The sequence below is a fragment of the Erythrolamprus reginae genome, chromosome Z (assembly GCF_031021105.1).
Source record: "Erythrolamprus reginae isolate rEryReg1 chromosome Z, rEryReg1.hap1, whole genome shotgun sequence".
NCBI lineage: Eukaryota > Metazoa > Chordata > Lepidosauria > Squamata > Dipsadidae > Erythrolamprus > Erythrolamprus reginae.
In genome coordinates this window covers 40,617,950-40,644,528 of record NC_091963.1, presented here as the reverse complement: position 1 = coordinate 40,644,528, position 26,579 = coordinate 40,617,950, and the positions used below count along the sequence as shown (strand labels likewise).

Genomic DNA, 26,579 nt, shown 5'->3' with positions numbered 1-26,579 from the left:
GCCTTTCATTTTCTCTGATGTAGTAAAATAAGTAGTATCATAGTATGGTATATAGCCGTGATGGCAAACCTATGGCACGCATGCCCCAAGTGGCACCTGGAACCATATCGGTGGGCATGACTGCTCAGTTCTGGCATGCATTTGAATGCCGGCCAGCTGATTTTCGGGCCTTCTGGGAGTCAGGAAACAGTCTGTAGGGGGTGGGAGGCCCTTTTTTTTCTCTTCCCAAGCTCCAGAGCCTTTCTATGAATCTGAGGAAGGAGAAAATGGCCTCCCCCTTAGAGGCCCTCCAGAGACCAGAAATAGCCATTTCCCAACTTGAAATGTAGGAATTCCGGAGGGAGTGGGAGAAGGCAACCATTTTAGTCCTCCCCATGCTTCCAGAAAGTTCTAAAGCAGTGGGGGTTGGGACCTCTTTGGGGGTCGAACGACCGTTTCACAGGGGGTCGCCTAAGACAAGGGAAAAAGACAAATTTCGCATGGTGTTAGGAACTAAAGCTTCTATTCTGGCACCTTGGAACATATTTTTACACTCCGACCAACCAGGCGTTTACAGTGGGGGTGTCCCTCTGACCTTCCTGCCAATCAGCTTCAAGCTCTGTTGGGAGAATTGGTGCTAGACGTATGGTTGGGGGTCACCACAACTTGAGAAACTATATTAAGGGGTCGCGGCATTAGAAAGGTTGAGAAACACTGTTCTAAAGCCTGGGGAGAGCAAAAAAAAAAAAAAAATCAAAACAAAAACCAGAAGCTCCGGAAGTCAGCAAACTGAGTGTTTCTGGTCTGCAGAGGACATCCGAGGAAGGGGAGAAGGTATCTGGAATTTGTGAATAGCAAAAAAAAAAAAAAGAGCCTTCTGGGTCAATTAGAAGTTTGCAAATGGGCCATTTTCTGCCTCCAGAGGTGGGTGGAGAAGGCTTTTCGCCCTCCCCAGGCTGCTAGAAACATTGTGAAGCCTGGGGAAAGAGAAAAAAATTGGTGTGCCATTGCATGCTGGGGGGGTGTCACACACATATGCTCGGGGGAGCAGCATGTAATTATGGATGTGGACATGCATGCATGCAACCTCCCAGTGCTCTCCCCCTTTTGGCACATGAACCAAAAAAGGATCAGCATCACTGGTATATACTGTTGCAACACAGCACATGCAAAATTCATTTTCTGGTCATGCAATGCCAAGGTACTGAGCTACGCAACTAAGAACTTAATCATACAATGATCTGGCAATAAATGTTCTTGCATCCATCCTACATCAGGAGACTTAGGTAGTATGAAAATTGTGCATTACCCAACAGAGAAAACTATCTTGAAACTTCATAGCTTTTTATTGAGATGATATCATTAGTAATAAGGAAATTACATTAAGAGAGCTACTTCACTGGCCTTCCAGTTCATATGCCTGAACATTTATAGAAGACAATTGTTCTGGCAAATGAACAGCAAATGAATTTAAATAATTCATGGAATGACTGCATAGCTGCCTTAAATCTGACATTCACTAATTGTAACTCATGGGAACTGAACTCAAGCACTCCTAATAAAACTATTTTGTGTTGCTATCAAATTTAAAGACAGAGAGTCAAGAGAAAGACTGATTTTGAATAATAATTCAGTAATCACTAATTGCTGGTTAATTAAGGATTGCTATACCATTTGGAATTTTCAACCTTTGACAATACAAACATGCCATTTTCTTGTACTCTTTGTTCAAATTCTTGGGAATGGCCAACATAGTTTATTTATTTATTTATTTTATTTATTGGATTTGTATGCCGCCCCTCTCCGCAGACTCGGGGCGGCTAACAACAATGGTAAAAGACAATATGTAACAATCCAATTTAATAAAACAACTAAAAACCCTAATTATAAAAAACCAAACATACACACAAGCATACCATGCATAACTTGTAATGGCCTAGGGGAAGAAATATCTTAACTCCCCCATGCCTGGCGACAAAGGTGGGTCTTGAGTAGTTTGCGAAAGACAAGGAGGGTGGGGGCCGTTCTAATCTCTGGGGGGAGTTGATTCCAGAGGGCCGGGGCCGCCACAGAGAAGGCTCTTCCCCTGGGCCTCGCCAAACGACATTGTTTGGTCGACGGGACCTGGAGAAGGCCAACTCTGTGTGACCTTATCGTCCGCTGGGATTTGTGCAGTAGAAGGCGGTTCCGGATGTATTCTGGCCCAATGCCATGTAGGGCTTTAAAGGTCATTACCTTTAAAGCCCTATATAGTTATTTTTATTCCCTTCAGCCTCATTACAAAAAACCAGTAATGTAGTCCTGTTTATCCCAATACATTTTGCACCATTCATGCATGCACTAATTTTTTAAAAAGGAGCACTGCCATTTCCACAGCTGCAAAACTGTTGTGCATCTTATATATGATTACAAAAATGACTTGTATCTTAAGCAATTATTCTCTGTAAGATAGTCCACACCTTACAACCATTTAGTGACAATTGAAGATAAAGATACAATTGAAAAAGAAATTCACACTATGACTGTTGAAGCATCTCCATGGTCACTTAATCAAAATTCAGATGCTTGGCAACTGGCATATACAGTACTTTGATATTTGCAGTGTCCCAAGGGCATGTGATCATCTTATGTGATCTTCCGACAAGCAAAATCAGTGAGGAAGCTAGATTCACTTAAAAGTCGTATTATTAAATTAAGAATTGCAGTTATTTAAGAACTGGGGCAAGAAAGGTTGTAAAATGGGGGCACTTAACAAATGGAAATTTTGGGCACAATTATGGCCATGGGTTGTGGACTACTTGTAATCCTATTTTTAATAGATTATAAAATAGGATATTTTTATTCAATTAACTGGACCATTCTTAAAATGTATACACAGTCTAGAAAGGCTGTTTTCAAAAAACCTGTAATTTAACAATGTTTGTGTTTTACCTTAATTTTCCAAATATTTTTTTTTCAAAAAAGGAATTGGCTAAAATATCTCTTTGAACTAGAAATTTGGCAATAATGTTTAGTATACAAATATCCAGACAATTGCTTTGACTTCAAAAAAGCCATGTAATTCTTAACAGGTAATTGTTTAATTATTAGTTCAAGCCATTCATTATTATTTCTTTTTGTTACTGAGCCTTTCCTTTAGTAAATAAAGTAATAACTACAATTTCTTGTAGAGAGAGAATATGGTGGATAATCTCTATTGCTCAGAGGCTGACCATAATCAGCTCTTTGTGGTAATCCATACAACAAATCAAATCCATGAATATTGTAAGGCTGCAATAATGGAACCCTGGAACTCTGAAAATATTTTTCTCCTCTATTGCCTCTATTTTCAGAGAACTGGGTAGGTTTCTAGACCCCCTTTTTTCTGAGGTCAGATATCTTTTGTCTAATTATAGTCTAATTTAAGGCTTATCCTAGTTCCCAAGATTATTCTCACAGTCCCTTGTAACTGTACTATTGGTAGTGGTGTTGTAATTTCCTTCTTCATAGTACTAGAAAAAAAGCAGCAAAAATGACAACCTTCAATCAACCTTTGAATAGATGGCAGGTAATCATATTACCTGCCATCAAGTCATGTGCTATTATGTATACCTACTGATATATAAACAGTATTTGGATAACAACACCTGGCCAATCACTGTTTGAACATAGACACTATGTCACATGAAAGAGCCCCATATTGTCTAATATGGTCCAATAGCAAATGATCCAATAGCAAAAAAGAAAAGTGAATAAGTTGTGATTAAACATCTGAAAGGGCATCACTTACTCAGTTGTAGTCTAGATGCAACATAGCATTTCTGTTCTTGATTTAATCTTGTGCTTGACAATTAAGTTTGGCATAGTACAGTAATTATTTATGTCAAGAATAAGTGACTTTACCTTCAGAATCTCACCTATGTTCTGATTGAAGTATAACGAGCATTTAAAAAGACATTTTGACATATTAACTATATTACCTACTGTAAAATAATAGCTTTCATCTGATACGCTTTTCATTTGCTGAATGGCTGGTTTCATGATGTTAACAGCAATTATCTATTAATAGCAATGATTAAGTTGCTGTGCAGTTTTATAATAGAAAGTGCATATTGAAAAGTATTAGTTGCATATAAGGACAGTAACTATTACTCTTAATAAAATCCAGTACTAAAATGAAATTAGAAACTAAAGCTGAAAGAATAATGTTATTCGTTATTAGTAAACTATTACCAAACTGTTGTTTGCTGATAAAAATGTCCTGTTAAATATTGAAAAAAAATATGTATTTGATATTGTTTGATAGCACCATGAAATAGAAATATACAGTGATTTGAACTCATACCTAAGAAGGCATGAACGTAGTCTTCATTTAAAACATGATCTTCATAGTATTTTGTGGCAATGAAAAATAGGAGGTTTTTTTTCTTCTGTTCTGCTTTGTCTCTTTAAAATAATAATTCTACTGACAAAAATCACAGTGTGATCTGGTAATCCTGAAATGTCAAACCAAGTTCAGTACAGGTAGTAGAATAATGCTGACTTTTTAAATAATGCCCTTGGAAATACCTAAAACGTTTCTGCTTCATAAATAAAGATCATCTCTCTAAACTTGATCTTTGAATCCTTCCTTAAAGAGTGCCATATCAATCATGTATGAGTTCAACACATTCCACTCTGAAATTTTTGTGGCTAATGTGCTAACTTTGAGGGTTTAGAGAACTCAGAAAAATTGGTGAATGCTGAGAAATATTTTCTTTTCATGATGCAGGCCAGGCAAGAAAGCTTTGATTTTAATTTTACTGACATACTTATAAATGTAGCTTCAGGTTAAAACTTAAATTTGTCTGCAGATTTATGAGCCAGGCAGACATTCTGTCACAGGGCTTCTTCCTTTTGCTTCAGCATTTATCCGTGCAACTAAACTTGCCTGAGTGTTTTCTTGAAAGACAGCCAACTTTTCAAATATTTTTATATTTCTACTTTGCTTTGTTGCTCAACCATCTTCATTACATCAGAAAGCAGCCACGATTCTATGAAGACGTACCAGGGAGTGAATCATTCATTCATTCATTCGTTCGTTCATTCATTCATTCAAATTTATTTGCCATCCAATTCTGTGTATAATAAACTCCATGAAACACAGGGGGTCTTAACTTTGAGAAAAAAGTACAATAGGAATGCATTTCCCATTTCTTCTTCCTTCCTAAATTCAAATGTATTTCCCATTTAACATATATAAATGCACTAAAAATATCTGTCAAAGGTCATAAGCTGAATCCTGTCTTATGTGTGGTGTATTCTGAGACACTAGCAGATGCTACTGCAAATGTTTACTTCAAAAAGCACTGTTTCAATATCACTAGTACTTGATATAATTAGGACCAATGTAAACATCAAATTTTAGAACAGGATTAAGCTTTAAGGAAAGATTTAGCCCAAGAATGCTTTAAGGTTTAAAATTTAGACCGAATTCATGTACAAATCATGTGTATCATTTGCAGTAAGTCATTGCATTAAAATGTTATCAGAAAGGTCCATTATTATTCAGTGTAATAATAATCTAACAATCCTTGCTTGTATTTATTTATTTTATTTATTTATTTATTACTTAGATTTGTATGCCGCCCCTCTCCGAAGACTCGGGGCGGCTCACAACATGTAAAAACAAATCATAAGCAATCAGACAAATTTAAAATATTTAAATATTTAAAAAACCCCATATGCTAACAGTCACACACACAGACATACCATGCATAAATTAAACGTGCCCAGGGGGAGATGTTTCAGTTCCCCCATGCCTGACGGCAAAGGTGGGTTTTAAGGAGTTTACGGAAGGCAGGAAGAGTAGGGGCAGTTCTAATCTCCGGGGGGAGTTGGTTCCAGAGGGCCGGGGCCGCCACAGAGAAGGCTCTTCCCCTGGGGCCCGCCAACCGACATTGTTTAGTTGACGGGACCCGGAGAAGGCCCACTCTGTGGGACCTAATCGGTCGCTGGGATTCGTGCGGCAGGAGGCGGTCTCGGAGATATTCTGGTCCGATGCCATGAAGGGCTTTAAAGGTCATAACCAACACTTTGAATTGTGACCGGAAATTGATCGGCAACCAATGCAGACTGCGGAGTGATGGTGAAACATGGGCATACCTAGGTAGGCCCATGACTGCTCTCGCAGCTGCATTTTGCACGATCTGAAGTTTCCGAACACTTTTCAAAGGTAGCCCCATGTAGAGAGCATTACAGTAGTCGAACCTCGAGGTGATGAGGGCATGAGTGACTGTGAGCAATGAGTCCCGGTCCAGATAGGGCCGCAACTGGTGCACCAGGCGAACCTGGGCAAACGCCCCCCTCGCCACAGCTGAAAGATGTTGTTCTAATGTGAGCTGTGGATCGAGGAGGACGCCCAAGTTGCGGACCCTCTCTGAGGGGGTCAATAATTCCCCCCCCCAGGGTGATGGACGGACAGATGGGATTGTCCTTGGGAGGCAGAACCCACAGCCACTCCGTCTTATCCGGGTTGAGCTTGAGTCTGTTGACACCCATCCAGGCCCCAACAGCCTCCAGGCACCGGCACATCACTTCCACCGCTTCGTTGACTGGGCATGGGGTGGAGATGTAAAGCTGGGTATCATCCGCATATTGATGATACCTCACCCCATGTCCTTGGATGATCTCGCCCAGCGGTTTCATGTAGATGTTGAATAGCAGGGGGGAGAGGACCGACCCCTGAGGCACCCCACAAGGGAGAAACCTAGGAGTCGACCTCTGGCCCCCCACTAACACCGACTGCGACCGGCCAGAGAGGTAGGAGGAGAACCACTGAAGGACAGTGCCTCCCACTCCCAACCCCTCCAGCCGGTGCAGAAGGATACCATGGTCGATGGTATCGAAAGCCGCTGAGAGGTCAAGGAGCACCAGGACAGAGGATAAACCCCTGTCCCGGGCCCGCCAGAGATCATCCATCAACGCGACCAAAGCGGTTTCCGTGCTGTAACCGGCCCTGAAACCCGACTGCTGGGGACCTAGATAATCGGCTTCTTCCAAGGACCGCTGGAGCTGGAGTGCCACCACCTTCTCGACAACCTTCCCCATAAAGGGAAGGTTGGAGACTGGACGATAGTTGTTAAGTACGGCTGGGTCCAGGGAAGGCTTCTTGAGGAGGGGGCGCACAAGCGCTTCTTTATAGAGTGATGAAAAAACTCCCCTCCCCAAGGAAGCGTTGGTAATCTCCTGGGCCCAGCTCCGTGTCACCTCCCTGCTGGCCGAAACCAACCAGGAGGGACACGGATCCAGTAAACAGGTGGCGGAACTCACAGCTCCAATGGCCTTGTCCACTTCATCAGGTGTCACCAGATCAAACTCTTCCCAGACAGGTGGACAAGTACGTGCCCCAGTCACCTCGACTGACTCGTTGTCAGTCGACTCTGTTTTACAATTGGAGTCGAGGTCGTCCCGAATCCGAGCGACTTTATCAGTGAAAAACGTGTTAAAGTCCTCGGCACTACTCTGCAAGGGCTCCCCAACTCCCCCCTGATTAAGAAGGGAGCGGGTCACCCTAAACAGAGCAGCCGGGCGGGATTCCGCTGATGCAATCAAGGCGGCATGGTACGCGCATCTTGCCGCCTTGAGCGCCACTTTGTAAGTCTTAATAAAAGCTCTTACAAGTGTTCGATCAGATTCAGACCTACTCTTCCTCCATCGCTTCTCTAGACGTCTCTTCTGGCGTTTCAACTCCCGGAGCTCCTCGTTGAACCATGGAGCTCTACGGGGTCTAGCGCCACGGAGAGGTCGCAAAGGCGCAATCCGGTCAAGAGCCTCTGCTGCAGCCTCGTTCCAGGCTTTCGCAAGAGACTCTGCCGAACTGTGGACAAGTGCCTCTGGAATAACCCCAAGCGCCGTCTGAAAGCCCTCTGGGTCCATCAGGCGTCTGGGGCGGAACATCTTAATTGGTTCCGCCTCCCTGCGGGGAAGGATTGGAGCCAGGAAGTCAAGCCATAGTAGAAAATGGTCTGACCATGACAAAGGCACTGCTTCTAAGCCCCTTAGTCTCAGACCATTACTCAATTGCTCGGAAAGGAATACCATGTCGGGTGCGTGCCCCCCTTCATGAGTCGGACCCTGTACTACTTGAGTCAGGTCCATGGCTGTCATGGTGGCCATGAACTCCTGTGCCAGCCCAGAGGTTTCGCCGAGTGACGGCAGGTTGAAGTCCCCCAAGACAATAAGTCTTGGGAACTCCACCGCCAACCCGGCTACCTCCTCGAGTAGCACAGGCAGGGCTTTTGACACGCAGCTGGGAGGCAGGTACGTGAGAAATAAGCCCACCTGAACCCCTAAGTCCAACTTCATCAAGAGTGACTCGCAACCCGCAATTTCCGGAGCAATGAGTCCACGTAGGCAAAGGCTCTCCCTGGCTATAATAGCCACTCCTCCCCCCCTTCCCTGGGGTCGAGGTTGATGCCATATCTGAAACCCAGCTGGGCAGATTTCAGAGAGAGGAACACCTCCCTCTGGGCCCAGCCAGGTTTCAGTAATACATGCCAGGTCGGCCTCCTCATCCAGGATCAGATCCCGGATGAGGAGAGCTTTATTTACCACCGACCTGGCATTAAGCAGCAGCAACCTGAGCCCAGGGCCAGAGTTACACTCATCACCAGTACCCAAGATTGGGCTCACGGAGCCAGAACAAGGGATCGTTATTAAGCAACGGTCCCTCGTTCCCCTGGAACGGCTAACTCCGCGGCCCCCGCCATATCTGCCTCTCCCCAGCAACACAGGAATATTCTGACCCTCTGTCTCCCCAGAGATTAGTGCCCCCTCCCCTCCCGCCTCTCCGGCGTCAGGTGGGCAAAGTCTATCATTCATACTGCTTCCATTTATCACATTCATACCATAATCCCACCCGCCCCAACCATTGCATTCATACCAATCATTCGTCCCATATTTACCCCAATCATCCATTAATTACAAAACCCCCTAGTGATATTAAAATGAATTAAATTAGTAATAATTAAAATACTAATAATATATATCACAATATAAAATAGGAATAAAAAGTTCATAGATTAATAGTTAATAATATAAAATCAGAGCTTAGCTATTAATTAAAGTTGGTAAAGTGCAAAGTTCTAAAGTGCTAAAAATATAGGAATAATTAAAAATCAACTATCCATCAAGCCAGCAATACTGACACCAGTTCTTAAAGGTGAGTTCTGGGGGGGAAAAGAATTGATCAGGGGAAAAATGTTGTTGAGGGAGAAATCTTGGCATATTGTTGTTAAGTTTTTGGTGCCAGCCACTGCCACTGGCTGGCACTCTCAGGTCTTTCTCTGGGTTCTCAGTCACTTCCTCTCCTCTGCTCTTACAATGCTTCCAGGTCTCCAGACCCTCTGCAGTCTTATGAGGTCTTAATAGAAACTCCATGTGGGCTCAGTGGGGCGAGCTTCAGGCACAGCCTCAGTCTCAGTTCCTCTTTCCTCCTTCCTCTTTCTTTCCTCTTTCTTTCCTCTCCTTCCTCCCACTAGTTCATTCCTCCATAGTCCCTCCGGCGCCGGGTGCTCCCACCATACAGCTCCTTGGCGTCTCGGGTCTATGCAGTGGGGGGAGGGCAATTTCAGACGTCGCCCCTCTTTCTCCCCTCTCTCCTTTCCTCTCGGTGCACGCTCTCTCCTCCCGTCAGCTGTCCTTCCTTGCACACTCGAGACCCCTCCAGGGGACCATCAGCTTCAGGAGACCTCCTCCAAAAAAGACTTCCCCCGGAGTCTGGGTCGTCCAAGCCAGTTGTTTCTTGGTTTGCTCCCTCTCCCTCTCCCTGGCCGTCACGGTCCTCCACTCTTCCCTTCTCCGACTCACCCGACTCACTCTCGGCAGCGCGGCTCAGTTGTAAATAGTTGTAAATAGTTGTAAATAGCGGCCGCCATTCCTCCGTGTCTCCGCCAACCCGACTCCAGGCGTGTTCGTGGCCAAACTGCTCGCCACCGCCACGAACACCGCCGAATCTAGGATTTCTGGAAACGGGGACACTTCGCCTCCCCAGAACTTCAAAGCAGTTGCTGACTCAACGGGGGGGGGGGGGGTTTCCTATATTTTCTTTGATGTTTAGCCGTAGTCCGGTGGAGCTATATTCCACCCTCCTCCTCCCACCGGAACCGGATATACCTCTTCTCTAAATATTACTATATTTTTGTAGATAATTGTTTATATTTGGGCAGCAACTATTTATGTTCTGATACTCCCATAAAACTAGAGATGTCTGCATTGGATAGGAATGAACAAAAATCAAGATGGCAACTATAATAGTACGCCAAAGGGAAAGGCATGATGGAATGTGAGTTTCATTACAGGGATAAAGCTTTGATTTCAGCAAATGTCTTGAAGTCCCAATGAAGTTACTATTTTTTCCTTTTAATAGAAATGTTATCTGATAATAAATATATTAAAGTGACAGAAACACAGAAAATTGACAAATTAAAGCATAGTCATTTGGATGTCCCAAAATTAAGAAAGCATAATTGAATGCTAAAAACTTATATCTAAAACCACTTCTTTTCTTTTAAATATGTTATATTCATTTTGGGTCTTTGAGTCTCTTATCAGTCATAACACTTCAACAGTATTTTCCTAGATAAAAGATCTCCTGAATACAATGCAGAGTGTGGGAAAACACATAGCAAACTCATTACTACAAATAAAAGGATTACCCTCCAACACAAACAAAGATGTCAGTGCAAATATTTCTGCAGTTTACAATCTCCCTTTTCCACACTCCTTTGCTCTGTCTGGAGAAAGGTTGCTATGGAAAAAAGGTACAATCTACTAATGATGGTAATGTACATGATATAAGGTACAATGAACACTTGTTTCAGATCATTAATTTTTTAAAAAACTTCACATACAGTTATGTGGTGATAAATGAGCTGAATCTATATAAATATCCATCCACTATGGTGGTTGCTTGATCACAAATCTAGCTATTACTCTGAATTAAAACATCTTATTTACTGTACTTATTAAATTTCTACACCACTCATCTTGCCTAAGTGATTCTTAGGAAATCAGAGACTGATTTGGTAAATTAGTATCGAACATACCTACATTTGTTAATATTACTTATAATAAACTGTATCATAGCAATAGCTAACGTTTGGACTCTCTCTGTGGAGAAAAATACTAGGAAGAAAAAAATTAAAAAGAAGAAATGAAATAAAAAGAGAATTAAAAAACTTCAGTAACAAAAATCATTAAAATGCTCCCTTAAAACAGTTTTTGTGGAAACTGGGTTCTGTACGTGTCTATTGAGCTCTGCAGTGATTTTAGGAGCTGTGGTTTTGTGATCTGCTCTAATAATTCTCTTTAGAGTCCGACGGTTTCTCTCAGACAACTTCGACTTTCGACCAGACCTGTGCTTGGCTGAGGACGTTTTCCCTTCTCTTTCAAAAGCAGTCATTACTTTTGAGACATTACCTCTTTGAAACGCCAAGCATTCGGGCACTTTCTGTTACACTAGCGCCTGCCATTTGAGCACCAACAATTTGGCCTCTTTGAAAGTCTAAGAGGTATGCCATTTCTAGAAGTTTGTAACCAATTTCCTTAAATTTCTGTAAAAAAAGAGGTAGTTTAAAAAAACGTATCAAATAACAGATTAAAAACAACAACATTAAAATATGTCAAGTTTTGATTGATTTGAACATGTTCAAACATTGGTGCCAAAAAGTCAAGTGTTTCCATTTGTTTGTCCACCCCTGTATATACCACTTCACAGTGCTCTACAGCTTTCTTTAGAGTGGACTTATTGCCCCCAACAATCTAAATCAGTGATGGAGAACTGTTTTTTCCTTGGGTGCCGAAAAAGCATGTGCGTACACTATCGTGCATGCATGTGCCCCCACCTATAATTCACTGCACGGGGAGGCTGAAAACAGCTTTCCCTGCCCCCATGGAGGCCATCTGAAGGCTGGAATTGACCTATTTCCCAATTTCTGCTGGGCCCAGTAGGCTCGTGTTTGGCCCTCCCTAGGCTCCAAAGCTCAGGAAGGGTAAAAACGCCCTCCCCATCCCCCTGGAAGCTCCCTGGAAGCCAAAACGCCCTCCCAGAGCCTCCATGTGAGACAAAAATCAGCTGGCTGGCACACACATGCACGTTGGAGCTAAGCTAGGCCAGCAGTTATGGCTCCATGTGCCACCCGTGCCATAGGTTTGCCATCATTGAAACTAGATCATCATTTTACTGACCTCGGAAGGATGGAAGGCTGAGTCAAACTTGAACTGGTGAGAATTGAACTGCAAACTGCTAGCAGCCCGCAGTCAGCAGAAGTAGCCAATAGTAAGTTTAAATATGAAGCTTGAGGAAAAAAGCTTTAATATTTATTTTGATATTTTATCTTTGGAAAGTTAATGGTATTTTGCTCATTGGATAAAAGCTACCACATTTTGTACCAGTTACTGGTAAGGAGATCTGATTCTACTTACAATCAGAAGAATCAGTAAAATTCATGCTTTTCTAACTGGATGCTATTTTAAATTTATGATAAATCAGAAATTCACAAACACAACCAACATTAATTACCTAATTTTGTGATGTTATAAGAATTGTAGCAATTTATTTTTTATTTTTCTTTAAACCTTTCACTTTTGTTGTCATACATTTTGACAGATTCTAATGCTGTTGAATTTTTGGTCAGTATATAAACAATATTTTTTTCATTTGCTAAAATAAATTATGTTTAATAAACAAAGTAAAAATATATTGCAACTGGCTTCTTCCATACATGTCTCTTTCAACATCTAAATATATTTAAATATGTATTTTAAACTATCACCAAGAAATTATGTAGTTACATTCACTAAGGCTTGTTCATGGTTGTCACTGAAAGTTTTTAAAAAATGCATCTTTTTTTCTTCTTCATTATCCTTTGCTCTATCTCTTTTAATTCATCCTTCATATTTAATTTTTCCCCCCTAGCTTTTTTTTTCTCTAGGTGCAAGGTCCAGATGTTGATCCATTAATTATGGAAAAAATTTACCAACATATTGATGCTAGTGACTGGACTAAAATCACCCAACCAGCTTTCATACCTAAGATGGGACTTGAACTCTCTCTTCTGGTTTCGAGCCTTGTGCCTTAACCCCAAAGTTGTTTTCTTCCCCCTCCCCCCCGCCTCTTTTTTTTTTTAAATTAAATCTGTTGCTGAACACATCACAAGTTACGGTTATTTTAGGATCTATTTACACAAATTTTGTAAACATTTCTTGTTTTTCAAAATAAAAGAAAGAAGTCTATTGTATCTATAGGATTCTGGCCACAACAGCAAAACTGTGCTAATATAACAAATGCAAACAGTGAATACAACATAAAATTTCTACCTTGTTTCTAAAATCTAAAGGTGTACATGTAAGTATGCCTTTTTATAAATAAATATTGTCTTTCCAGAGGAACAACTGCAAAGCTTGGAAGTGGGCATGTGGAGTGCTTTAGAGTATTAGAGTCTACGGAGAGGGGCAGCATTCAAATCTAATTAATAAATAAATAAATAAATAAATAAATAAATAAATAAATAAATAAATGAATAAATAAAATAAATAAATAAATTACCTGTGCTTTAAAAAATGTTCCCCAAGTTCTGAGGAAATACTAAGTTCAGTTACAAGCAATATGAAATCAGAGGCACCAATCTATCAGCAGACACCTTTCAAGATGCTCATCAGAATCGTCCTTTTTTAATTTCTCAAAACTTTTTAATTAAGAAAAATAAGAAAGCATAAAAATCACTATATTCTAAAGTCGGAGTCAGCTTTCAAGAGGATATCAAGTATTCTCAGAAGAATAAATACTAAACATATTCCCTGCAGTATACTTACATCTACGATAGTCTATATTTATAATAAACATATTTCATGGCAGATAATACAACACTTAATATTTAACATAATATTCTGTAACAAAAGGCGAGAATGGGAATTGCTCAGAACCTGTTCGGTTACTAACAGCCTTTTTCTAGTCAACACACCATGAACAAAAGCATTTGAAAGTTACATCAATCCAATCAGATAAAATGCGGACACTCTGAACCCAGCAGCCAGCTGAAAGCTTTTCCTTCTCCAATCAGTGGTCTGCCATCTGGCTAGGAAGCGTAACGCGTGCGCAGTAGGTAAAACAGCTGTTTTCACCCCTTCTCTTCCGCCCGTTCTTAGGCTTCCCTTCCACTTCCGAAAGGTCCTTTAAAGGGCCAGCAAAGCTTTAAATAAACGATTTAAAAAATGGAGACTAAAATCAATTGTCCCATGAAAATGTGGAGTGATTAAAACGGGGGACTCTTGCGACTCACAGAAAGGCCTGGTTTCAAATCGAAGGCAAAGTAATTGAGCGTAGCCTAGCGCAAGTCGTTCTTGAGAGACAAGCACGTAATGGAGCCGTCGGGGGCTGGAGTCGGAAAAGCCGGTGTCTTAGAAGAGGCAGGTGAGACTGGACCCTGCAGGCGATCACCGCCAGTGTCGGTAGCAGCGATTTTACCTGCCGGAGGAAGCGGGGAACGGCTGGGTGGCAGCACCCCGAAGCAGTTTTGTCCCCTGCTGGGGAGGCCGCTCATTAGCTATACCGTGCGGGCGATAGAAAGGTAAAACTGTACTGTTGCTGAATTCTTCCGTCCCAAACACACTTGTATCATTCTAAATCCTATTCCCATGTGCCTACGAAGGGAAAAGATGCGTGACGAGCCAGGCGCTTCCAAGGGCAGTTCCGTTCTACGCATGCGCGCAAAGAATTGCTGTGCTTAGCGACTTTTGCAAAGCTGATGGCAGCATTAAGAGCAGTTTGGGCCAGGCGTGGAGGGTTTGGGAGGCTGCTGCTTAGCACAGTGGGAAGCATGGCTAAGGAAAAGGTCAAGGATGGAATTCGTATGTGCAGCTCCGAACTTTTCATGATGTACCTAAAGCGATGGTGTGCTTTTTGTGTAACAAGATTCATTGGATATATTCTACATGCTCATTCTCTCCCTCCCCCATTTCAAAAAGTTCATTTATTCCATTAAACAACAATAGCAATAAGAAAACATTTGGCACTTTTCTATAAACAAGAAGGAATTTGTGTAGAATTAAGAACAATATATATGCTGAGCAGTATACATATAACTAATTTTCACAAAATTAATAAATAATGATCTGCCAAAGATACGTCATAGACTCTCTACACTAATAATCATTTCATATGGAGCAGGTAAGAATGGGTTTTGATTAGAAGTTAAGGGGACCATTCCAAGTTATTAGGATATTATTTATTTATTTTACATATTTTGCTTCCAGACTTGTTATTTGTGTATTTTGCTTTTAATTAATATTTCTCTATAAGAGCCTTTTAATATTAATCAATATTTAATGTTGATTAATTATGTTGTATTTAGCTTTACAATATATTCCTTGTATGTTTCTTGTATTTTCCCTCTGGTTTCTGAATATAGAGCTACAGTATTAAAATTTTTTATTTTATTATATACTACAGTATTAGGAGTTTCAAATTCCTTCAGTAAAAATGTGGCATTTTATCATCTGTTCCTTGCAGGTCTTTAATTGAGGCTTCAGGTTTGTTGTGTATTTTGACTTTGACAATTTGTCCTAGCTGTATGTTTAAGTTTTCTGTAAAACTATCTGGGTTAAATATAATCCAAACTAATAGATAATTTGAAAGTTGGGGGAGGATAAATTTGGAACTTCACATTTAATGACTCATGCCTGGTGAGGAAAAATGGAAGAAGTTCTAAATGAAATGTCTTGTGCACCTTGAACGAAAAAACAACCCTAAAATCTTTGATATATTTTATGTGATAGAATTGTGGGAAACAAAATGGATTTGTATTTGATCCAAGTATATAATTGAAAGAACAAGCATGAAATAATATTGGCTTGGGACAAATAATTTATTTTTCTGCAGTGCATCAGTGTGAATCATTATGTTAGTACTGCATCCAGCACTGCATTCATTGAACTAAATCTTGCTCAATTTCATTTAATTTAGATAAAAATCTACAGATTTTTAAGTTAATAAGTTATTACGGAACTATAAGAATATGTTTCCCCACATACTCAAAATGAGTTTTCTCATATTGCTTTTGATCTTTCCCCCAGCTAACTTCAGATTGTGTCCCCTTGTTCTTCTGTTCACTTTCCTATTAAAAACACTTCCCTCCTGAACCTTATTTAACGCTTTAACATATTTAAATGTTTCGATCATGTCCCCCCTTTTCCTTCTGTCCTCCAGACTATTCTGATTGAGTTCATTAAGTCTTTCCTGATACGTTTTATGCTTAAGACCTTCCACCACTCTTGTAGCCCGTCTTTGGACCCGTTCAATTTTGTCTATCTTTTTGTAGGTGAGGTCTCCAGAACTGAACATAGTATTCCAAATGTGGTCTCACCAGCGCTCTTTATAGCGGGATCACAATCTCCCTCTTCCTGCTTGTTATACCTCTAGCTATGCAGTCAAGCATCCTACTTGCTTTTCCTACCACCCAACCACACTGCTCATCCATTTTGAGACTGCAAGAAATCACTACCCCTAAATCCTCTTCTGAAGTTTTTGCTAACACAGAACTGCCAATATAATACTCAGATTGAGGATTTATTTTACATTTGGAAACATTAAACTGCAGTTTCCCTTACTTTGACCATTTATCTAGTAAAGCTAAATCATTTACCATATTACAGACGCCTCCAGGAATATCCAGCCTATTGCACACTTTAGAGTCATCGGCAAATAGGCAAACCTTCCCCTATGTCACTCACAAACATTAAAAAGAATAGGACCCATAGCAGACCCTTGTGGCACACTGCTTGTAACCGGTCTCTGCTCAGAATACTCGCCATTAACAATAACTCTCTGATGTCTACGCTTCAGCCAGCTGCAAATCCACTGAACTATCCAGGTATTAAGTCCAATCTTCACTAATTTATCTATCAGCTCTTTATGTGGAACCGTATCAAAGGCTTTGCTGAAGTCCAGATAGGTAATATCCACGGCACCACCTTCATCCAACACCTTTGTGACATAGTCGAAGAAATCAATGAAATTAGTCTGACATGATTTGCCCTCAGTAAAGCCATGCTGATTTGGGTCCAATAAGTTATTGTTTTTTAGGAGCTGATTTATCCTCTTTTTGAGTAGAGTCTCCATCATTTTAACTATAACTGATGTCAAGCTAACTGGCCTGTAGTTACCAGCTTCAAAATCAGTTTGCGTGATTTTGCTGCGCTCGCATATTAAGTTTTAAACAATTTCAACTTTCTCATTGCTGTTTGGATTGTCAGTGGATTTTTGTATCTTCACTTTCATGGCATTAGTTTGTAGCGCTTGTTCTTGAGCAGTGACTATTAAACTTTCCTCTTCTTTCTTGATGGTTCCCATCTTAAGCCATTACCATGTAAGGTTGTCATCACATTTTCCTTCAATGTTTTTCAAGTATTGTCCATGCAAAGCTTTGGTTTTCCATGTATTTAATCTGTCATCTAGCTGTTGTTTTTGCTGTTGTTGTTATATCATCATCCTTCTCACTTTTTCGACTACCCTCTTATTAGTACAATAGTATCATTATTATTAATCTGTTGCTTTGCATATACATTGAGAGCTTTTACACTGGAGTCAAATTCCTTGTGTCTAATCACATTTGGCCAAATAAAGTACTGTACTATTCTGTTTAGATAGCATCAATTTATGAAGTTGGATATAATGTTTGTCAGCTTTAGCCTTAGGTCAGTTTCAATATTATTAGTTCCACACAAAAAACAGAATGATGCTTTCAGCTCATCTATTGACCCTGTCAATAGAATTGACAAGAACAACCCAATTTATGCAGTGCAGTACTTGTATTAGTAGGGAAACATACATACCACATTACAGACACAGTGTTTGTGAAAGAATGGAGTAGACTGTCTTTGAATTTCCTTTTTGAATTCCAATTAACAAGTTTTAATAATTTTTAAAAAGCACAGTTCTTCCTTTGCTTCAGTTGTGATCTGAAAATATGTATAGTTGCATGATAAAATATTAGTTTTAACGTGTATTTTATGCTAGTAGAATATTTATCTTCATATTTAAAAAATCCTTTTGTATTTAAATATATAAATCCTGAACACTCTTTTAATATAAAAATATTGCTCTAGGTCTAAGATGTAAAACAGGAGATAAAAATATTTAAAAGTATTGCATTAGGAAATTTTGTCGTGGAATTATCAACTTAAGTTTTCTATCAATTATGTTATATAATCACAAATAAATTATAATTATATTTACTCATAAAATTCAGCAGGAACATTGTTATAATCCCTAATAAAATTCAACAACAAGTATATTTATTACGTATATTTCTTTATTGGATTTATATTCTGATTCTTATTTAGGAGCTCAGTTCAGGTTACTTAGGTAATAGGTATACGGTACTTGGAATTAGATTGTCCAGTTAACTAGACAAGTCACCTAGTTTACTAGTTAGATTCATAATCCAACACCTTAATCAACATAGGATTTATCTTTTCTTTGCAACTTCTTCAGCTAACAACCTCATAGAAAACTCTCAAGATGAATCCAAAGTCATAAACCTGTGATTGGAAAATGGAGGTTATATTTCCATCAAAATTAGCAAAACTTAAGTTAATCATGACTACAAGAGGTTTTCCTATTTTATTCATGGTCTTATTATTAAGACTGCAATTTCACACTCATTGAATATATATTATAAATTATACAGTAAACATTTGTGCTGTGAATTTATCACATATTATGGTGAAAAATAGTCTATGTACATTTTAAAGTATAGCCAACATTTTGGAAGCTATTTATACTCCATGTTTATTTCCAAATAGAATAAAATGTAAACATTAAGTTCCAGATAGTTTTAGACATTGTATTTTTTTCCAATGTCTTACAGAATCAACTGGATTACTGATGTTGTTGTTGTGGTCTCTCCAGAGAATATTGAAATTATGAAATCTATTATTAGAAAATATGGCCACGAGAGGACAACGGTAGTGGAAGGAGGACTAACCCGTCACAGATCTATTTTCAATGGTTTGAAAGTATTTGTAAAAGGCAATTCATTCTTTGCTCCACTCCAGAAACCAGAAATAATAGTAATTCATGATGCTGTCAGACCATTTGTTGAAGAGGATATTCTTTTTAAAGTGGTTATGGCTGCCAAAGAGCATGGGGTAAGTATTATAAAATATCTGTAATGTTGCACTTATGGCAATATGCAGTTTAGTCTTTAGTCTGGGTATGTTTAGACAGATTAGACAGATTCATGGATGCCAAGCATATAGATGGTTATTGAAACGGATGTCCAAGTGCTGCCTCTATGTTGGTTGAGGCAGGCAGGATTCCCTTGAGTACCACTTGTTGGGAAAGGGAGGGTCTTGCCTTCTCTTTCTGCTCAAGATCCCCATGGACAATTGGTGGGCCACTGTGTGACACAGAATGCGGGACTCAATGGGCTTTGGCCTGATTCAGCATGGCTCTTCTTATGTTCTGATGCTCTTATGTTCCTATGGCAGTAAATGAGGTTGAATGTGTATAATTTTAGAAGAGCTGTGTGTGCAGGTGTGTGTGTGTACATACACATACTGTTTATATGGTAGATAATGTATATATGTAATATGTAGGTACATATAGAATTAAATAGTATATTTTGAATGCTCAGTAATAGTAAATAGATAGGGAAATTGTATCTCTTGGAGGCAAGGAGAGGCCAGGCACCCTAACCCAAACCCTTGAGTTGGCCACTTTTAAGCCACCCCAGTCACATGATCGTCAAGCCACTCCCACCTGGTAACATGGCCGGCAAGCCACACCCATAAAATAAGCCATGTCTACAGTGTGGTAGTAAAAAAAATTGTAGCCCTTCATTGTGCATAACTAAAAATTATTGATAAAGATTTTTAAAAAAATACAAGGTCCAAGTCTTATGTAGCCATGGCAACTTTTAATTTATTTTTCTTGAATGAATAAGAGTTCCAAGTGCAAAATGGGCATACATAATTGAAACAGTTATTACAATTACTATATTATCCTGAGTGTAAGACACACCTTCATTTTGAGGGATAAAAATGGGGGGGATTTATCTACCAGCATTCATCTGGCTAGCATCCTTAGTCTGGTCAGTTTCAGCACATTATTTTATCGCATGGTTAGGACTGAAAAAATCATCTTCAGAGGGAGTAGCAATGAAAACAAGCCTGCAAAGATTTAGGGCTGGAAAAAAGCTTCAGAGTAACAATGAAAAAATCCTGCAAGCCGGGAAGTTCATTAGTATCTTGTTAGGGTTGGGGGTAAAAAGCTTTGAAAAAGCTACATTCATAGTATAAGAGCCACGGTGGCACAGTGGTTAGAGTGTAGTATTGCAGGCTATTTCTGCTGATCACCAGCTGCCAGCAGTTTGTCAGATCGAATCACACCAGGCTCAAGGTTGACTCAGCATTCCATCCTTCTGAGGTAGGTAAAATGAGGACCCTGATTGCTGGTTACTTTTGAGTTAAGTAAGTGGCTCGCACAGCGGCTCTGGGAGGGTGTTTCTGGCTCCAGAGGGCCTCGGGTGGTGGTGAGGGAGGCCTATTTTACCTTCCCTATACTCCAGGAAAGTCTCTGGAGGTTGGGGAGGGCAAAAATCTGGCTCTACCAGAAGTTTGAAAGTGAAACATTTCTGACTTTCAGAGGGCCTCCAGGGCCAGTGGGGGAAGCCATTTTCGCCCTCCCTAGGGTCCTAGAAAGCCTCTGGAGCCTGGAAGGAAAAAAACAAGCCTTCTGGTCCACCCGAAGCCAGGAAACAGGTGGTTTGGGGCTTCTGGGGAGGGGAGACTGTTTTCGCATATCCTAGTCTCTTAGAAAGCCTCTGGAGGCTGGGGTTGGCGAAAATCAGGGCCACAAGAAGTTCAGAAATAGAATGTTTCCGATTTCTGGAGGGCCTCCATGGGGAGGGGAGGGCCACTTTTGCCCTTTCTAGGCTCTAGAAACCCTTGAGCCTGGGCCCACCATGACAGGATAATGCGGGCTGGGTGGGTTGAGCACGCCTATATGGGCACGGTGCATTGAATTATGGATGTTGGCATGCCCACAGACAGTGGGTGGGCCGGATGCGGCCCATGGGCTGCCTCCTGCCCAGGTTTGTTCTAGAGTCTCAAAATCTGTTTTATATCATAATAACGAAATTTGACACAGTATTCCAAGAGTGGGTTTACTACTACAGCATAAAGTGGTACTAATATGTCACATAATGTTGATTCTATCCTGCTGATGCATCCTTAGACGGCATTAACCTTTGTGGCAGCTGCAGTGAACTGCTTGCTCAGACTAGGAGTCCTAGATCCGTCTCACAGTCACTCCTGTTGAGCTAGGTATCACGTATTCTATAACTGTGTTTAATTTTTTTTGCCTAAACGTAAAATCTTAGTTTTTTGCCACCAAATTGCATTTTGTTGGATAGGACCCAGTCTGTTATATTTTACAAATATGTCTCATATTCCTGTTTGCTTCTGTGCAGAATATATGCATAGCTAATGTCTGCATCCATAGAAAAACAATATAAATATCCTCTTTTTTGGCACAGTAAACTGGAGTGTCATCCTAAATCCTTCCTTATTGATGGCCACTTAGGAAAAATATATATACAAAGCCTACTCTAAAATATGAAGTGGGATGAATGAGAAATCTACATAAATATTGCTTTGTTAAACATTTTTTATGAAGAGTAATTATTTCCTTTTTAAATTATGTACTTAGACTTCCTAGTTTTTTTTTTTTTTAAAAATCTTGGCTGAAACTAGCATTAAATCATTCATGCAACAATGATACTGTAAATTCAGATTCTGCATACCATATGAATAGCATAATTGTATGAAGACTTAATGGTCTTGAAATGGCAATTGATCAAGTGGGATATTGCACTTTTTAATTCCACTTGTCAGTAGAATAAATTGCCTTATTACATTTACTAATCAGTTTGTTATTTGCCTGCAGGATCAAAATGTGCAGCTTATGAGAACTACTAAATTATGCCCTAGTAAATTAATTGTATGAAACAATCTCCTGATTATGTTAGAATATAGCTTTGTAACCAATTAAATTCCATTTATGTTTTGAAGCAATTCATAATTAAACCTATACATTTATAGAAACCCATTTTTTGTTGCCAATACAAGTTGTGAAAGGTAGTGAATACAGAAGAAGGCAGCATTCCAAAGCCCCTAGCAATTTTCTGTTGCCAACAGTTTTAACAGTACCACAAGGAAAAATGTTTTCAGCACTTTTTTTAAAAGAAACTTGTCAATCCTGAAAGATAGGAATAGGAGTCTTCTTAACTCTAATTTTCTTGTGAAATCTTACAACTTAAACTTCAGTTTATTCTGTTATAACTTCAGGAATAAGTTAATACCATGCTTGTGCCTTTTCTTTAAAACTTGGATTTTTATTTCATCAATGGCAAAAAAAGTTAAAATGGGAATGTTTTGACATTCAGATTAAGTGGTAGCGTATGATTAAATCAAATACATATAGATAGATTTTTATATGAATGTTGATTATAATAATATATGTTGGCAGATTCAAAAAAATACATTACCCCTGTCTCTTAATTTTAGCCATTGTTTATGCATCAATAATACTTGGTCTACTGTCAGTCTGATTCTTTGAGCATTTATTAATCTTCAGATTAAACTACAGCCTCTAAATTCAAATGTTTTATATGATTTAAATTACATATATTTTAAGATGGAATGTCACCCATCCACACACCCACTTGAATTCCCCACCCTAATTCTAGAAATTCTGAACCATTTGACTTTGAAGGGGTATATGCATGTGTTAAATAAATCTGCTTTCTTTTAAAATAAACTGGCATTAGTCAGCAAACCTGGAAAACAGAGAAATCAGGGAATTATCAGGGAAATCAGCAGTTCGGGAAATATCAGGGAATTATCGGAATTCATGAAAAAAATGGAATAAATCGGGAGGGGGGGGACCAAACTCTATTAAAATGTTTAAAAGTCAGGGGAAAATCATGTAATCACTCTGCCTGGCAGAATCGAGCAAAAATGAGCATAACTGTGACAACAACTTGCTTTCTCAGCTACCAATATTTCTCTATGGCTTAGCCATTTGGTATGATGTCATCTACAACCGTGTCTTAGCTAGATTGTAAGTTACAGGGAAATGTCAGGGAATTTCAAAATGTTTTCCCCCTGGACACCCTGTTAGTGTTAATCATAGTGTAAATTAGACATGTCACACTATCATCAATATGGGACATTAGCCCAGAGACCAAAATTGATGGAATTGAAGACTAGGTTAATGCTGTCTTCTTGCTCACCAATCTTTCCAAAGACTGTTGATTCACATTTACTCTTGGTGAATGGGCAAATGTTACCAACTTGCATCCTTTAAACTTGTAACATCCTGGCTGTGACCCACTAATGGATCTTGAGCCATTTGAAACTGGGCCACAGAAGTGGCGAGTGAGCATGTGACTTGCGTGAGCAGCAGGAAACTAAGTGTGCACATGCTCTATTTGCATGAGTAGCATACTTGCCCCTCACAATACTATCCCCACCCCACCCCCCCGACGATCTGCAAAGCTGCAAAGAATGGGAAATACAGTGGTACCTCATGATACGAACTTAATTGGTTCCAGAAGGAGGTTCGTAAGGTGAAAAGTTCGTAAGACGAAACAATGTTTCCCATATGAATCAATGGAAAAGCGATTAATGCGTGCAAGCCCAGAACTTAGAAACCCGGAAGCCGGGCCACCATCGCCAAAGGAGTCTTGAACCTCCCGTTCTCCCCCCCGCCCCTTCGCCGTCCCTGTCTTCCTGGCCGAAGCGCTGGGGAGGGAGGCAAGCCGGCCCTTCTGCTCCTCCCCAGCACTAAAAAGAAAAGTTGACAGCCAGCGCTGCCCCTGACGGAGTGCTGAGCCTCCTGTTCTCTCCCCCCTGTCCCTTCGTCGTCCCTGTGTTCCTAGGAGAAGCGCTGGGGAGGGAGGCAAGCCGGCCGTTCTGCTTCTCCCCAGCGCTAAAAAGAAAAGTTGACAGCCAGCGATGCCCTTGACGGAGTGCTGAGCCTCCCGTTCTCTCCCCCCGCCCCTTCGCCATCCCTGTGTTCCTGGGAGAAGCGCTGGGGAGGAGCAGAAGGGCCGGCTTGCCTCAATTCCCAGCACTTCTCCCAGGAACACAGGGACGGCGAAGGGGCGGCGGGGGGAGAGAACGGGAGGCTCAGGACTCCGTCAATCGCAGCGCTGGCTGTCAACTTTTCTTTTTAGCGCTTTTGAAACAGCCGGGGGGCTTCTCGGCGGCCTCCCGAACGCTGAACCCGGAAGTTCGGGTTTGGCATTTGGGTTCAGGAGAATGCTTGGAAGCCCCCCTGCTGTTTCAAAAAGCGACAGCCGGGCGGCGGGGCTTCTTGGCGGCGGCGGAGGGTTCGTTAGAAGAAAAAAATTCGTAAGAAGAGGCAAAAATTTTCTGAACCCCGGGTTTGTATCTCGGGTTGTTCGTAAGACAAGGGGTTCGTATCATGAGGTACCACTGTACTGCCTTAAAGGCATGCAGTCTAGTAATTGTATGTTGTGGTTATAGAAATAGCAATAATATTTAGACTTATATACTGCTTCACAGTGGTTTACAGCCCTCTCTAAGTGGTTTACAAATTCAGCATATTGCCCCCAACAATCTGGGTCCTCATTTTATCCACCTTGGAAGCAGAGGTGGGCTACTGCCCAGATGGGGGTGAACGCAGTGGGGTAGCAAAAATGGAGCTCCATCTCAGAGCACACAATCTGCACTGAAAGATGTTGAAACAAAATGCATAAGCCATGCCCATAGTGTGATAGTAAAAGTTTTGATAGCCCATTATTGCTTGGAAGGCTGAGTCAACCTTGAGTCTGATGAGATTCGAACTGCCAAATTGCAGGCAGCCAGCAGGCAGCAGAAGTAGCTTGTAGTAGTGCATTCTAACCACTTAGCCACCTGAAATATTTACCATGGTCTTTTTAGGTTTCAGATTGGAGATAGATACTGGTATATTTCATAGGGTTCCAGAACATTTTATTTTTCTTACTTCAGGTTGAAATTTTTTATTTATTTATTTATTTTATCCAATACACAATAATACACAATGAAGGTTATAGAGGATATAGTAGAGAAGAAATGCAAGATATAGGAGAGACTATAGGACAGGGGACGGAAGGTACTCTAGTGCGCTTATGTACGCCCCTTACTGACCTCTTAGGAATCTGGAGAGGTCAACTGTGGATCGTCTAAGGGTAAAATGTTGGGGGTTAAGGGATGATACTACGAGTCTGGTAATGAGTTCCATGCTTCAGCAACCCGATTACTAAAGTCATATTTCTTACAGTCTAGTTTGGAGCGGTTAATGTTAAGCTCTGTTGTGTCTGTTGTTGTGGTTGAAGCTGAAGTAGTCTTTGACAGGCAGGACATTGCAACATATGATCTTGTGGGCAATACTTAGATCATGTTTAAGGCGTCATAGTTCTAAGCTTTCAAGGCCCAGGATTGTAAGTCTACTTTCGTAGGGTATTCTGTTTCGAGTGGAGGAGTGAAGGGCTCTTCTGGTGAAGTATCTTTGAACATTTTCTAGGGTGTTAATGTCTGAGATGCAATATGGGTTCCAAACAGATGAGCGGTATTCGAGGATGGGTCTGGCGAAAGTTTTGTAAGCTCTAATTAGGAAAACATTTTTTTGTTGTTGCTTATAATTCCAAACCACGTGTCAGCCCTTTCTTTGCCACACTTAGTGCTATGGGAAAACAGGAAGGGGTTGCATGGAGGTATATAGCCATTACAACATTCCTTTCTCTGGAAGTCAAGGACGTTCAGCCTGCACTTAGAGAGGTGTGACTGGAGCAGGGCAGATTCCCATTCCCGCTGCTACCAGTGTACTGTGTATACAGCTTCACTTTGCCTGTGTGCACATGTCTGTCCCAACGTGTTTTTGCTTCTGCGCATGCGCAGAAGCAAAATCTCATGCAGGGATGCAGGGATGCAGGCATGCGTATAATTTTTTTTTTGCTTCTGCACATGCCCAGACTTTCACCGGATAAGGACAATGCACTGCTAGCAAAAGTGCGCTGCACACACAGAGGAGAAGTGAAGCTGCGTGTACAATGCAACTTTCACTACTGGTGCACCATCCTTATCCGTACCGAAGCAACCCACTACTGGACTGGGGGATCATCTCCAGTTGGGATGGTGGATTGATTGAACCATGTGATGGACATGTGGGTGCATGGGCTTTAGGTGGGGAAAACCTGGGAAGGTTTCAGATTTGGGTTTTCCCAGGTGTGCCAATATGACATCTCTAATAAAATGGAACTTTGAGGAACTGGTGGCCTTGGAGCCTACATTGGTTGTGGGTGCTACTTGGAACCCTGACATTTTTAATAGTTTTACTTGCTTTTATTGATGTCTAAATATAATTCAGTTTTTAATGCTAATAAGTTTAATATAGCCACATTTCCATCAAAAAAATATTTGAAGCCTAATAGTTAGCATTTTACATTATTACAAAAAGAATATTCAAGCTTTGAGAAAAAAAACTGAAATATCTTACCTATACAACCAGAGCTCTAGTTTATTTATAAGTT

The 26,579-nt window shown here is 40.6% G+C and overlaps 1 protein-coding gene across 1 annotated transcript in view; it reads left to right on the top strand.

The window, feature by feature from the left end:
* Window positions 1–14,072: 14,072 nt before the first annotated feature.
* CRPPA (CDP-L-ribitol pyrophosphorylase A) overlaps window positions 14,073–26,579 on the top strand; it is a 49,445-nt gene continuing 36,938 nt past the window's right edge. The window contains exons 1-2 of the mRNA XM_070767320.1: window positions 14,073–14,567; window positions 18,867–19,146. Coding sequence (XP_070623421.1) covers window positions 14,359–14,567; window positions 18,867–19,146 — 489 coding nt within the window. The 5' untranslated portion in view covers window positions 14,073–14,358. The remainder of the gene's footprint in view (window positions 14,568–18,866; window positions 19,147–26,579) is intronic.